At 34.8% G+C, this 16,873-nt stretch overlaps 1 protein-coding gene across 1 annotated transcript in view; it reads left to right on the top strand.

The window, feature by feature from the left end:
• LOC150099065 (uncharacterized) overlaps window positions 1-16,873 on the top strand; it is a 232,469-nt gene that overhangs the window by 75,687 nt on the left and 139,909 nt on the right. The window contains exon 5 of the mRNA XM_090405542.1: window positions 2,509-2,538. Within this exon, the coding sequence (XP_090261668.1) occupies window positions 2,509-2,538 (30 nt within the window). The remainder of the gene's footprint in view (window positions 1-2,508; window positions 2,539-16,873) is intronic.

Raw genomic sequence — 16,873 nt, 5'->3', positions numbered from 1 at the left:
AATGCTTACAAAATGCAGTTTTGTTTCCCATAAAAAAGCTTCAGATCTTCTCTGCTTGCTTTTTATAATGCTAAGCTCAACAGTCAATTTCAAATTTCTCTTCTCAGACTGACTCTTACTCCAAATGTTTCTTGGCACATCAGCAGCTTCCAAAAAACTTGACATCCTTGTCTAGTCAAGATGATACTTCTCTGTTCAACAGTTACTTACTCTGTATAAATCCCAAATCTGATCAACTTTGGAATACTGCTCTCATGTATGGGACGGTGCACCTAAAACTTCCCTAAAAATTCTTGATGCTGTTCAGAAAAGAGCAGTGTTGCGTCGTATATCTCTGATATTGATATATCGAAGCAATATATTTAACTGTATCCTTTCCTACTTCAGCCGCTACATCAAATTCTATCGCATGTACCTCTTTGCTAAGTCAGTTGCGCCATTGTTATGTGATCTTCATTAATATTAATCTTAACGTTAAGTCTCGCTTCTCTTATACCTTTTCTTACGTAATTTAACCGTTTAAGGGCCACCAGAAATTACCTGTTCCCTGAATTCCATGAGTTATCTTGGTCACTCAGGCAAAATTTTTTTTTTTTCTGCACCAGCCTGGGCCTTAAGGTTAGAGATAAACTCAGCCTTTAGGGTAATCATAGAATATCAGGTGCCACTAATAATGTTAATTGAATTCTTAGAAGCCTTGGGTTCTCTGGCTTATTTTATTTGCAGTCATGCCCTACTATTTTCAATTGGGGTATCCCCGCACACACACACGATCACAGGTTGGATGTTTTATGAAGGGTCAGTCATCATGATCAGAAACACATGTAAGTAAGGAATCAAAATATTTATTAAACTCATTATATAATGCCATACAAGTTAAAGTGGTTATCAAATCTAATTTAAACTTCTACCATTCTTTCACTCTCTCACTCTTAAAACCATTATGCATTGATTTCAAAATGTTAGCAAATTCAATAACTCAACATATAATACATTCTTAATTACAGCTCAATTGGACATTTAGGCATTTTAGCACATAAATAATCTCTCTCGGATTAATTACGACAGAATCTCTATCTAACTGAAAGTTCTTAAAGTTCATTTCAAAAGCATAGTCATTTACATAAATCTTAGTTCTTCACTCTTTCTTCCATTACAAATTTTAAGAGGCATTCTCTTAACACTGTTAGTCAATTCTCATAAGGGGCTAGAACAAGTGAGAGTACTTATCTATTCTTTATCGGTTTTCTTCTGTCCTTCCTTCTTTGTTACGACTCTGGTTGTCTCAATCTTATCGCCACGTGGGTTACACGTGCTCGCCTGAGCTGGGCGCTATCTCTCTGCTAAGGTTTTACGTCGATGACCTTCTCATTGACGGCCTACGGTTGATCTTGCTGAAATCTGCTGTGGTGTCATGCCGGAACTTTTCGTAAGTCAGCCCTCAAAAATGAGAGCTGAACTGCGATGAACTCTTGGAGCACACGAAGAGAAATGCAGGAACAAGAAAAAACGGGGGTGATTTACTTCCGTGTCGTGGGTTTTATACGCTCCCCTAGAACACCACCTTTCCAAGTTTGAATTTCTCTTATCGTCTCACCCATTGGTCTCAGGCTGGGTGACTTAACCGATCAACATACGGGACTTCTTGTTTCCGGGAACGTTTGCGTCATGATGTCTTCTCAGATGTGATGCCTGCGGGTGTTTACGCTGCTCTTATAGTATTAGGGCGATCTTTGCCCTATGTTGCTGAATAATACACATTCTTTCATTTATAATATTTCACTAATGATTTCTCTCATATCTGCCCCTTCTTGCTGACTTACATTCATGCTAGACATATAGATACATTAATTTAAATTCACATAATTCACAGTTTATCATACAAGATGTTGTTACAAAAAAAACATGGTTATTACACTGCGCTAAAAGATAAGTATACATATATTTTTTTTTGTTGATTGTTAGATTCTGGAATGGTGACATCATGTAAAATTGAAGTCGCCTATTTCAGATCTAACAGCAGTCTGGTTGATAAACGACACTTCTCTCACAGATTCTTCAGCCACTTTCTCATAGAAGATCAGTTTCTGCATTATGTCTCTTCAGTGGGTATTTCTATGGCCATTGTTCAGCAGAACTAGTATCCATTATGCTTCCTATTTCTGCCTGATCTACATGAACTCTTATTACAGCTATTAAACATCCTTTTACATTCGAACTGCATACTTACCGAACCTACTACTCGCAGTCATCTTTCATTCGTTTCACCTCAATTCTGTGGAACAGTCATTTCAAAGGACTGTAATCTTCAACAGTTTTAAGAAGAATATCAACAGATTACTCTGTTCCTAACCCTGCCCTCACATGGCACCCACTTGCTATAGGCTCTTCTGTCTTTTGTGTGTGGGATAAATATAAAAATAATTAATAAATATGTAAAGTGTAACAAGTTTTGCAGTCTCGAAAAATGATTTTTAGTGATATATTCATTTTTTTCTCTTCCCCCAGACAAAAAAATCAAAGAAGAGAAAGGAAAGGGTAAGAAAACTTCTTAAATGCTATTGTAAACTCATTTTTTTTAAAGAATGATATATGTTTTTCAGACTAGCAAGATTGTTTAGTCAGAGTGGCTTGCAACACCATATATATAATTTTAAAAAAGCAGCGGGTCCTGATCAGAATCATTTGTTCCTATTGCTGCAAAGATTACAACCCAATTTTATCTTTTTAATTTAATATAAATGTTGCACAGACTACTCTAAATAACCTTGCTGTCCTATTAATGTATTTGTTATGGTTTGTCACAGTATTAATCGTATGTTTTTTGTTTTTTTTAGTCTAAATTTTTTGAGTTTTGCTTAGAAGATGTTAGATTATTTTATTTAATTAGTGTTTGAACATGGTTTGCAAAAGTATGATTTCTGTGCACAATCTTATTCTCATTAACTGATTTGAATATTGAATTATGTTCTTATAAATATGTTGCTGTCTCCTTTAGAAAAATTTGCTTTTATTTTTATTAAGCAGAGATCTTAAAGCAGTTCACATGTACTAATCAGTGTCAAGTTCTTAATTCAACTTTTAGCTGTTTTACAGACATCTAAGGTGCAAGCAAATATTATTACCTACATAGGTATATCTATGGAGTCCAGATTCACTCACCATTGCAGGCCTACACTAACCATTATTGACTCAATTCCCATTATATTGCTCCTTGTTAAGTCATTCACTTACAATGCACCCACAACTGCTTTTAGCAACTTATTCTACTTATTTACAGATCTTAAACTAGTCATTTTTGTTATTTGCACTCGTATATAATTTTTATGGGTGGCCTCTTCTGTAAACCCCTTTTAGTAACTTATGTTTCTACCATCTTTCTCTCTCTCTTTTCCACCTATTAACTCTGCAGACTTTCATACTATAGGTTCATACCCATCCTCATTTGGAGCACTCTCCAGGCTAGTTATCATTTTGTTCAGTTTTCTGTGAATCCTCATTGCTTCCATATCCCAAGAAACCCAGATGACTAAGTATGTGTGCATTAGCCAAGATGTGGTCATATCAAAGCCTTATAAAGAGGAATGAAAATCTCCTTATTCCTGCTTGTTCAGTGTGTTTCTTAACACCCAAGTGATCCTTTCAGTTATTTTACCTACTTTTGCAATATGTCTTCTGAACTTAATCTCTCTGTTCACTATTACTCTGAAATCACCATCCTCATCAATTTCATGTGTTGTTTCATCTGTGCAATATTCAGTTGTTGTTGTTTTTCATTTCAAATTGCATAACTTATACTTTGACACGTTCCAGGTGACCTCTGTTGAGCTTTACCATATTCTATTTTTCTAATGTCTGATGGACAGACATTAGAAAAGTAGAATAGGGTAGAGTTCAATATATTATTATTATTACATATGTTACTTGCTTGGTGTCCATCTGTATTTGCTTCAGCTTACATAATTGGTATCCTGTCAAATGCCTTTGCAGACTAGCAATATCATGGTATAGTAATTTAATTTAAATAATTCAGAACATATTGTGTTCTGAATTTCTTTTTGTATTTGCTAAAATCAAAAAGTGCATTATCTTTTTCAGTGATTTATTTATTCATATTAACTGTATAAAGTCTTTGTATTAGAATTATGATTATGGAAGGGAAAAAAAGTACAAAGGGGGGAGGAGAAATGCAAGATGCACTGCAACTCTCTTAATGCTGTTCAAACTACAGTGTTTGACCAATAACATGAGATGTTTCATAAACTTATAGTGATAGAATTACAAAGTTTTCTTGCAGATATAGAAATTTCCCAAATTTTAGTAATCCACTACAAGTGTATCCTTGGTAGTCCAGTAAATATAAAGGAGTAAATATAAAATCCATACATTGGCAAGGTCTTTCATAGTACATGTCTTATAGAAAACCTACTTTTAAGAACTAACTTATATAAAGAACTATATTGCACATACTTCAAGTATTGCAATGCTGGTCAGTAGAAATTAATTTTTTATAATGCGCTCAGATTTGTATCCCAGGGTATATCTTACCATTATAAACTATAACCATAAAATTAATTAAAAGTAATTTTACCAATTGGAAAAAAGTAAGAGCTTAACAGAAATTATCTTATTATTTCTGAAATATAAATTGAAATAAAATTTAGTAAGGGAGGAAGAGAAAAAACAACATAAGATTGAGATTTTATTTATTAAAACTTATTTGAGTTCTCATTTCTGTGAAGACTAGTTTTCTTCAGTTAGTAGTTAGTCATTTTTAAATGGTGATATATTTAAGAAAAAAAAAACATAGGACATCATATATTAAGTGAATCTTAATTTGAAGACTAAGGGATCAGAAATCATCACCTTGGAATTAAACAGATTTGAATAGCACCACCCTCAAATAGTTCCTTTGTTCATTTCCTTGTCATATTGGAATAGCAGGCAGAAAAAAATCCTGCAGACTGGTATTAATGAAATGGTCACATAGCCTGTGGTATTTGCTCAGACCTGTGTTTTTGGAAAATTGATGCTGTGCACGTTTAAAAAGTCATCTTATCAAATCTCCCCCACTCTAACACTTTAAAAAAAATAAAATAAAAGTATACTTGCATAATTGGTAGTGATAGCAACATATCTGCTAGTCACGAAATCCACTGCCAAAGTACCTGACTTGTCATCAGCATAGCCTTCTCTACACTAGCTAATTATTTTAAATGGAATATAGTGTACATTTTTATATGTAGATGGGAAGGCATTTGCACAGAGAGTATGATTTGACTTCCTAAGAAGGATATCATTCATTATGTTGCTGAATATTACATATTCACTACGTAGTCAAATACTTTAAGATCAGTAAAGCCTAACTAAGAGACAAAATTTCTTAATTTAATCAAAGCGCACAGTATCATGTACTTTAAAGACATTCATAAACATCCATTCCTACAGTGGTATTTGCGCACACAGCATGTTGCTTGGCTGCTATCAGAGATCATCATAATTAAAAAATACCATTTTTCTTTTGGACATTTTTGATCTCCATCTGTCATAGAGGATCAGATACCATTTTCTTTTCCATTTCACAAAGAAAAAAAAACATCCTGAAAATTAAAATGGGGAAAAAAATAGCACATCATAATCACATTCCTGATGTGTACCCTCACAAAGTATATAGGATATTGTGATAGTACTACATGAAAACTTTATATCATTACTAACTTATGAATAGCAATCCCTCCCCCCCTCAATTAATCTGCTATCTGTCCAAGACATTGTCGAATCTAGCATTTTGGTCATCTGAGGCACTTCTTACTATATCAATCCACTTTGATCCTGGTTGTTCTGTGGGTCTTTTTCCCATTGTATTGGCAAAAAAAAAAAAAAAAAAAAAAAGAAGATTGTTTTATTCATCTTTCCTCTCCCATTCTGCTGGCTTTGGTGGCCATGTGAATAGTGTATTCACTCTCCAGCCAAGGAGCTGCAGATTCGAATTCTGCCAAGGACATGGGTGTTTGTGATTATCCTACTAAACCTTTACTATATGCACTGCTGTAACCTGTGTTTTGGCGCAGTATGACCTTTGATGTCTTTGTGCCATAAAAATCAAATCTTCCATTCTGTTCCAGTGACCATACAATAGCACATGAGATTAGCATTGCTCAAACACTTCAGAATACTAACAAGATTAATTTCTTTCTAATATTCTCTTTAATACGATGCTGTAATGGTTGCCAGCTGTTCGCTCTCCTAATCTTGTTCAGAACTCTCTCATATCTGTTGTCTCCAGTCTAATCAAGTGTTTGATTTCTGACCCAGCTTTCCGATTCATAAGTTAAAATTGGTTTAAACACTATCTTGTATTTATCTAAATATTTTGACTAATTTTTCTCTTATTCCATATAAATTTATTTACTTGACTTTCTACCATACTAGCTTTGCAATTCTTTTAGATGTTTTCATACTTCCTTTATGTGTTGCCATGTTCACTAACAGTTGTGCCTAAAAACTGAAATATTTTATTGTTCCATAGGTTTTTTTTTTATTCTTATTCAGGATGCAGTTGTCAGCATTTCTTCCTGATTCTATTCTTTTGGTCTTTATGTTGCTGATTTTCTTACCAAATTTATTATAGCAGTTATTCAGTTTAGTCTGGGAATCCAGCAGATTTATGCTTGATTTATTTAGAAGTATAACATCACCTCATTCCTCTACCTCCTCCAATTCTAACTGCTAACTTGCAACTCAGATATAGGCTGTGTGTCGCTTGGCATAATGTCCTATCACTGTTTTGAACAGTTTTCTCTAGGCACCACATATGCCTTTTCCAGATCTAGAAAACTGTAGATCCTTGCTATATCCCTATGATATCTAAAATATTTGTGTTAGAGTGAAAATCTGAATCTCTGTTTGGTCTGAACCCACATTGTTCTTCTCCAAGTTTCCCTTTATAGTTTTTCCTTATTTCAGGTATACTTTCCTAAATCTTACCAGCAACATTCAATATGGATATTCCTGTGTAATTCTCACTTTTGGTTTCATTTCTCTTTTTTATAGATAGATAGCATGAAAACTTTGCTCCAGTCATGTGGAATTCAACCTTCTGACCAGGTTATCTGAATTATGCAGTGTATCCACTGTAAAGCCTTTTATATTACCTTTGTATTTGAGCATTTCTGGTCAAATACATTACAGGTTTTTGATGGCTTTATCTTCAAGTATTGATATGTATTTCTCATTGCATTCCACTTGACTACCTATGTGTTGTCACAGCTTGTTTCATTCAGCAATCTTTGAAAGTAATTACTCCAGACGTCTAGAATATCTTTAGTTTTCATGTCACATTATCATATCTGATTCCTTTTACAGTATTCTTTCTTCCATTTTTGCAGTTTTTCAAAAGCCTACAGAATATTTATAGCCTTGTTAATATTTATTTTCTTTATTCTAACCAAAAGCTTCCCATGAATTTTTTGAGCTAGTTTTTTGCAGGGTGCTTAAGGATCAAAGCTGTATAACTGAGAGGAGACCTCCACATAGCCTTTAAAGGAATGCGGAGAACCAACCAGGGCTTCTGACCTAATGTCCAATCCTCACATTCTCGTGGTGCATCCTGTTGGGTATCTACTTGGATACTGAACGAACGAGGATGGGCTGGCAATCTGGGATTTAGCCGACCAAATTGTATTCTTATTGGTTAAACCAAAATAAAAAATGATGGTACAACATGACAAAATTTCATGCCGGCTGGGGCGTCGCCCGGTTAAACAAGGCCCCCGTTGTTTTCACCAGGGAACCAGGGCGAACAGCAAAAATTCAGCTACTGGAACAAATCTGAATACAAACCCCAACTCAACATCACCAGAGATGAAGATCGGTACTATCAACATAAGAAGCCTGAATGGCAAAGAAATGGAGCTAGCTGAGGAATTAGATAAGTACCAGATCGACATAATAGGGATGACTGAAACAAAAAAGACAAAAACTGGTGAGATCTTTTTGAGCAATAAATACAAAATGTTATATTCAGGCAGTGACAATCAAGGAAAAGGAGTAGCCATAGTATTCAACACAAAATACGAGGATAATTTCTTGAATGGCGGTCAGTCTCAATTAGAGTAACGTGGGCAAATATGTGAATAGGGAACTGGACAATGAGACTTATTTGTGCCTATGGTCCCACAGAAGGTTCTACTAAGGTAGAAGTGGAGGAATTTTTTGAGGCTTTAGAAAAAGCAACTGACACAATGAAAAAGGAGAAGTTGGTCCTTGTTGGGGATCTAAATAGCAGAGTAGGAAATGATTGTGAGACATACAAAAATATTTTGGGAAAATTTGGAGAAAAGAGCAAAGCTAATAATATTGGCAAATATCTGTTGGATTTCTGCTCAGGACATGGACTGGTTATTACTAACACCATGTTCCAACATAAAAATGTGCACAAATTCACATGGAGAGAAGAGGCAAAGAATAAGAAAAGTCTCATTGACTATGTTATTGTTGATAGTGATGTTTTCTCCCTGGTGCAGGATACCAGAGTGTACAGAGGATTTGAAATTGGAAGTGATCACTATTTAGTCTTGAGCAGGATAAAATTGAATTTCATATTGAAAAGAATAACATGCAAGAAAGTTTTAAAGCGAATAAAAGTTGAGCATCTCGCAGATGTGACCTGTAGACTAAAATGCACAAAGATGTTGAAGAAAAAATGAAAGAGTTTGAGAACAGGAATCAAACCTTGGAGATTCAGTGGTAAGCTCTGAAGAAAACATTGATTGATTCTGCCAGAGAAGCATGTGGTGAGGTTGTATGCAAGGATAAAAAAATCAGAACTCCCTGGTGGACACAGGAAGTTAAAGAGGCAGTGAAGGAAAAGAAGAAAGCATATCAAAAGTTCCTGGCAAATAAGTCAGCTTGTGCTCTTAGAGAATACAGAGACAAATGCAAGAATGCTAAACACTGTGTAAAACTACCTAAACAAAAGTCATGGGAGGACTTTGGCAAGAATATAGAAAATAAATATCAAGAGGGTGGGAAAATATTCCGGAGGTTGTTGAAGAAGCTTAGGAATGGAGGAAAGATTGCTGTAAAAGGAGTTAGAGATGATAAAGGTGATATGAAGATGGGAGAAAAAGATATCCTTGAAGTATGGGGTAATTACTTTGAAAAACTGCTAAATGAAACAAGCAGTGATGACAGCACACTGGTAAAGAACACTGACCGGGCATGCAGTCAGTGTTTTTCATACTTGAAGTAGAAAAAAACCATCAAAGGGTTGAAATGTGGAAAGGCAGCAGGAGTAGATGATATTCAACTGGAAATGTTGAAGTATGGTGGTATAAGAGTCTTGCAGTGGCTGCACTGCATAGTTCAGAAAGCCTGGACAGAGGGACGAATTCCCGATGATTGGAGTAGGGCTCTCATAGTACCCATATATAAAAAGGGAAATAAAACTGAATGTGAGAATTACAGAGGTATTTCCCTACTGAGTGTTCCTGGCAAGATCTATGCAAGTATACTTGAGAAATGGTTGAGAAGAATTGTGGAAGAAAAGCTTGGGGAAGAACAAGCTGGATTCAGGCCAAACAGAGACTGTCAGTATCAGATCTTCATTTTACGACAAATAGTCGAGAATGTATGGAAATATAACAGAGATCTGTATTTAAGTTTTGTCGATTTGGAAAAGGCATATGACAAGGTGCGAAGAGAGAAGCTATTCAATACGCTGCAGTTATATGGTGTCAATGGGGCATTATATCAAGCAATACTTAGTCTTTATTTGAGTTATAAGTCAGCAGTTAGAATTGAAGGAAGTACAGGAAGATGGTTTAATGTTAAATCTGGTGTGAGACAAGGATGTACATTATCCCCTCTGTTATTCATTATCTATATGGATCACATTATGAAGGAAAGTGGTATTAAACATGATATCAAAATTGGAAATGTTAATGTCAGCTCTTTGCTTTATGCAGATGATGTTATACTTCTAAATAAATCCGCTTCAAGTCTGCAAGATTCTCTGACTAAATTGAATAGCTGTTGTAATAGACATGGTATGAAGGTCAGCATTAAAAAGACAAAGACAATGAAAATAGGCAGAATCATTGAAAATGTTAACTGTGTTGTGAATGGAGACCCTGTGGAAGAAGTAAAACATTTCGGCTACTTAGGCACGATTTTTACTGAAGATGGTAAATTAAATATAGTAATAGACAACAGAATCAGCAAAGCTGGTATGGTGGGAAGTCAATTGAATAAATTCATATGGAATAAGAGAGAAATTAGTCGGAACACTAAATTAGCTGTATACAAGGCAGTGTTCAAACTAGTTTTAACTTATGGATCTGAGAGCTGGGTGAGAAGTAAAACACTTGACCAAAGACTATTGACTGCAGATATGAGAGTTCTGAGAAAGATTATAGGCGTGAACAGATGATATCAATGGCAATATCATATTAAAAACGAGGATATTAGGAAAGAACTTGACATTGTCAGCATCCAGGAATGCATTAGCAGAGTTAATCTCAGGTGGTATGATCACTTAAACAGAATGGGCGAAGAAAGATTAGTAAAACAAGTGTTCTCTGCCAGGTTGGCAGCAAAACGACCCAGAGGAAGACCAAGATATAGGTGGATTGATACGGTACAAAGTGCCTTAGATGATAGAAATATAAGATCTGATAATGTTGGAGTCTTGACAAGCAACAGACTGATTTATAGGAAAATTGTAGATAGGAAGTTAGTAATGATGTAATATTTTTCATGTAGTACTATCATATCCTGTACACCCCTTGAGGGTACACGGCAGAATTTGATGATGATGACACATTTTGCTTCCTGAGATTTTTTTTTTCCCCTCTCAGAGCACATACTGACTTTCTTGCCAGGAACTTTTGATATGCTTTTTTGTGAATCCACAATGTAGTATTGAATTTTTCAGTCCTTGCAAACAATCTCGCCATATGTCTTTCTGACTGAAACATTCATGTTTTCTTTAGTGTTTGTCACTGAATCTCCAATCTTTGTTTCTTGTTTTAATGATCTTTCATCCTTTCTTTAATAATATTTGTGTATTTGAGTCTGTAGTTCATCCATAAAAGGTGTCCAACTTTGATTCTTTTTAAAACTCTTATAAATATTTTATAAGAACCATAAAACAAAATATTTCAATATAATATTTTGTTTTATGGTTCTCTCAAAATTAAATGGTGATCACTTATCAATCCTCTGTGTATACTCTTGTATTCTGAATTAGCATGAAGACAACACTGTCAAAAATAACATAGTGAAGTATTTCTTGTGTTTTTTCTCCATGTCAATTTGTGTACATATTTATTTTGGAATGTTGCTTAGAAATCAATCAGTTGCTATTATTAGGTTTGCTCTTTTTTTCCAGATTTTTATAAAGCATTTCTGTATGTTTGCTGATCATTTCCAACTTTGCTGTTTAGATTTCCAACGTGGACCAACTTTATCTTTTACCTGTCTTCTTTGATGCCTCTAGATATTCCTCTCTTCCTCTTCTTCCTTAGTAGAATCTTCTGTGGGATCATAGGCACAAATAAATTGCATTGTCGAGTTTCCTATTCTGATATTTGTCCAAATCGATAATTGATATCGCTTATCATTCAAGATTATGCTCATATTTAGTGTTGAATACTATAGTTACTCATTTTACTTGATCATTGTTGCATAAATATCACATCTTGCATTTGTTGCTTAGAAGAATCCTACTTGTTTTTGTCTCCTTTGCTTCAGTACTATGTCAATCTGGTACTTATCTTGTTCTTCTGCTAGCTACATTTCTTTTCCATTCATGCTTCTTTTGCTGATGGTACAATCTTGAACTCTGCAGATGTTGAGCTGGAGTTAGTTCCAGTAGTTGGCTTATTTGTTATTCTCCCTGGTTTTCTGACTAAAGCAGTGTGTGCGTAAGGTGTCCTTGTTTGACTGTGCGATACCCCACCAGCATAAAATTCTCTCATGTTGTACCATCATTTCATATTTTGGTGTAACCTATTTCTGGGATACACCATGAGAAGATGAGGATTGGATGCTAGGTCAGAAGTCCTGATTTGTTCTATGCATTCATTAAAAGGTTATGTGGAGGTCTGCCTGTTATTTTATTTAAGCAACCATTAACATAGAAAACTATGTTATTAATGTATATAAATAAACTAGAAAAATCAAATAGAATAATAAAAGTGTAATAAAATTCAGCCTTTGTTCTTGTTTTTTATTTCTTTCTAAACTGATGGTCTTGAATGACTTCTTTTTTGCCATCTTTGTACCAACTTTCCATACTGCTAGCCATATTTTACTTTCTTTTATATACTTTCTTGTTTATAGAGAGACTTGTGCCATAGTTCTGTACAATATATACACGAAAACATAAGGTAAAAGTATTATTTATTAAATATACTGCCATATTATTTCAGTCTGAAATTAACAAACCACTGTCATTGGCTTATAAAACATTTGTTACAAGGTAGAATGAAACAGTTAATTTATTTGAAATAGAATGAGCCGCGTGATGTTAAATTACCAATAGCGCTATGCTTTAACTGAAGAAAAGGTTAGTCATAACAGTGTAAAAATAAATTGCATATATATGATATAACTTATAATATAATACTCATACTTTTTTTTTTTTTTCAATTACTATTAAAATCAAGGATGGTCTTTTATATAGACATAAGGTCTTAAGAAACCAACTGGATACTACATCTATCTGATGATCTGTTGAGGAGTATGATATTAAAAGTATTATATATATGTGTGTGCAGCCTATATTTCTACCACTGCAGGATGAAGGCCTCTCCCATTGTGGGAGGTTTCGGGTCTAATACTCCCATGGTGACCCAGTCCATATTGGGAGAGTGGATAATCACAAACATCCATGCCCATGTGGGATTTGAACCTGCAGCCTCTTGGCTGGAGAGCAGATACGTTAACCACTCGGCCATATATATATATATACTCGGCCACGTGTGTGTATAATTTATTTTTACACTGTTATGATTAACCTTTTCTTAAGTTAAAGCATAGCACTGTTGGTGATTTGGTGATTTAACATCACGTAGCTCATTCTGTTTTGAATAAATCAGTTGTTTGCATTCTACCTTGTAACAACTGCTTTTAATCCTTTCAGGAACAGAAGGACTTATGAAGTAATACAAAGTTTTTAGGTATTAAAATGACTTTATTAGGTATCTATTTAACATAAAACATCATCATTATGTAGGAAAAAATTATAGGTTTTATAGAATTTCATGGGACACATGTCCCAATGGACATAAAGGTTACAAATAAATTAAAATTTTATGTGGGGACACATATGTCCCATGGTCCTGAAAGGGTTAAGCCGCTGACAATGGTCTGTTCATTTCAGATGGAAATATATGGCAGTATATTTAATAAATAATACTTTTACCTTGTGTTTTCATGTATATATTACATATTTATATACTTTGAGCATAATTAACTCTGCATAAGCACAGTTGATTATGCTCACAGGTTTAATTCACTTAAAATATCACTATTACCATTGCAATATGTAACACTACATTCATTCATGCTTCATTTCACCATATAATTGAGAAGTGGCAAGGCATGCAAGTTGTGTGGTTCCCATAGCAACCTGTGCACTGTGCTGGGTCACCATAACAAACAGTGGAAAATTCCCTTAAATGCTGGATTTGTGCAGAGCTTTTGGCTAATGAGCATGCAGAAAACCATTGGTCTGAAAGGAACTATCTGGGAGTGAACTAATTTCTAAGCACCCAGTTTAATGCTACTTTGCTTATTAGTGGTTGAAGTGGCCAAAAATTACAGTAGGACTCCAGAACAAATTCTTGTTTACTTTCTGTTACTTCTTTTGTCATGTAATATGAGTAATGTTTTCAGAGTTACAAGGGTTGGACAAAATAATGGAAACACTAATATATTTAGGAATAAAATTTGTTTGTGTAGGCTACATTGAAAAAACTTGAGGAGACAGCACTGAATGTTCTTGTTTTTTTTTTTTTTTTTTTGTTTACATTTTGCAGTTCTCATGCAAGCACATTAGTGATTGTACTGAGTGATAATTTGTGTTAAATAAAAACATAAAATGAGAGACTGTGAAGAATGCTCATATGGTGTAACAACTCTAATGTCAAACCTGGACATTAGAAAACTGGAAATTGTGTGATATGGTCAGATGAGTCAACCTTCTAGGACACAGCTTGAAGGTTGCCTCATCTGACCATATCACACATTTCCAGTTTATGTTTGGATGAGTTTATGTTTGGACAATACTCAAGGAAGCCTACAATCTAGAATGTGTGGTTTCCAACAGTAAAGAATGGGGGTGGTTCTACGATGGTCTGGGCAGCAGTATCGTGGTATGCTGTTGGTTCCATTATTACTTTTCATGGTAGAATTACTGTAAGGGATTATTTGGACATTTTGGGTAATCGAGCATCCCGTGATCCAAACATTATTTCCAAACAACAATGCAGTATTCCAAGATGATGATGTCCCCATTCATACAGTGTGTACTGTACAGTTGTGGTTTGAAAAGCATGAAGGTGAACTTCAGCATCTTCTCTGGCCAGCACAATCACTAGATTTGAATATTATTGAACCGCTGTGGTCAATTTTGGAGACTAGAATAAGAAACAGATTCCAACTTCCAATGTCTTTAAAACAACTTGATGTTTTTCAAGAAGAATAGTACAAAATTCCACCAGATACTATTCAAAACTTGAGTCCATTCCAAGAAGAATTCAGGCTGTACTGAAGGCAAGTGGCCCAATACCATATTAATAAAGAAATATGTGTGTATAACAAATTATTTTTTCCAGCCCCTGTATATCGAAATGGAGAGATGCAGGATTTAATTTCCATTCTGCCAAATCACATCTACTTTTCTTAAAAGAAATTCAACTATCCAGGTCACTTCCCAGTTTACCAGAATTCATTTGTTGTCTCTATAAACCAATGAACTATTTGTCCATTGGTTTCTTGCCTCCTCGGCAGGGTTATTTCCTACAGACAGTGTATTATGTATGTTAACTTCATGTGTTCTAATGGCCAGTTTGCCTGTTCTGAGGGGAGGAAAACACCCTCTACCTCTGTATGAGACCAGCTAACTCCCTTTCAGTTGAAAAGTTCTGATAAAGGTTCTTTGTGTCCTATACAGGATTTGAATCCAGGTTTTTCCAACCAAAGGGATTTTTCTATACCAACTGAGCTACAGAAGCACTTCCATTGTTCAAGTGGCTATGAGAGTACCTGATAAAAATGACAACTCTCCTAATTCTAATGTTCTTGATGTGTGTCTAACCAATGACCCTTCTAAGTATACCGTTGGTATTTTGTCCTCTAGACAATTCAGGTCACAATCTATAATTGATTAATTGATTTTCTTTGGTCAAGTATTGCTTCACAAACATTCTCATCCACATGTTTTCTGTCATAAGAATACCAAACAGGAGGATATAATTTGTACGTTTTATTTTCTTGGGTGGATTGTTGTTTCTAGCCATCTGATACAAACATTTACACTGAGGAGATCTCCACATCAGAGAATATGGAATACCAATGAAGGCTTCTGATTCTCTTAATTCAGCATCAACCTGGTTACTAAATGAATAAGGATGGGCTAGCATTTTCAGAATTAGCTGGCCAAATTGCATCACATATTAGCTTAAATCACTACAAAAATGATGCCAACATGAGTAAATGCCATCTTGATAAGAATATTGCCCTGTTAATTCTGACAATCTTCTGTTTATGCCATGCTGAACAGTGAAAACTGGAACAAATTCAATATTCTGCTGAATGGTTCCTACCTCAAGCAGAACTGAAGGTAGGCATCATTACTGTAAGAAGTATTGGCATAAAAGAAGTGAAACTAGCAGAACTGGAAACATACCATATCAACATTATTGATGCTGCTGAGATGAAGACTGAAACAGATGAAGACTAATATCATCTGTTTTAGTCTTCATCTCAGCAGCATCAAGACTAAAACAGATGATATTACATAGAAAGGAAGGTAAACATGAAAGTCAAGCAATTTCATTTGTAGTCCATAGAATGGAAGTAGCAGGATAATTTTTGTCATGCAACTGACATAAAGAATAGTTGGTCCTTGTCAAAGATTGAAATAGCAGAATAGGAAAGGAAATTGTGACATATAGAAATGTTTTGGAAGAAAATAGCAGCACTATTAATAATGGGCAAGTACTTGCTGAATTTATTTTTGCTCAGAACTTGGACTGATCATTACTAAACACTATGTTTCAACATAAATTTGTGCATAAAAATTCATGTGGAGAGAATCTTCTGTCCAAGACAGAAGATTTTGTATAGGGGATTTCAAATAGCATGTGCCTGGTGTTGAAGAGGATAAGAATGATATTCATTGTTATTCTCTTCAATGCTTGGTCACTCTTCAACATTCGGTCACTAAGGGGTTTGAAAAGAATCCCTGGGGAAAAACACCCAGATATTAACTCAGATATGCAAATATTAAGGAAAGCTGAAGAAGAGTGTGGATAGAAGAGCCAAATCTTGGAGACTGAGTAACAGAATCTGAAGAAAACATTGATTACCTCAGCCAGGAAAGCATGTAGTAAAGTTGTTTTCTGAGAAAGAAAAATAAGAATTTTATGGTGAAAGTTCCTATAAAGAGAGAGAGAATATGGAAATTTCTTGGCTGATAAGCCAGTGTATGTTCTTAGAGAACATAAAGAAAAATGTATAGGAAATCTACGTGTAAAAATAGCCAAACAAGTCACAGAAAACTCTTGGAAAGAATATACAGTCAGTTTCACTATAGAAAACACAAATCCATCACTATAATGAACTAATGAAAAGTCCTAACTAA

Source organism: Typopeltis vanoorti, chromosome 15 (assembly GCF_054136105.1).
Source record: "Typopeltis vanoorti isolate ZY-2024b chromosome 15, IOZ_Tvanoo_1.0, whole genome shotgun sequence".
Taxonomy (NCBI): domain Eukaryota; kingdom Metazoa; phylum Arthropoda; class Arachnida; order Uropygi; family Thelyphonidae; genus Typopeltis; species Typopeltis vanoorti.
The sequence above is the reverse complement of the archived record's forward strand: the minus strand, read 5'-3'. Positions and strand labels throughout refer to the sequence as shown.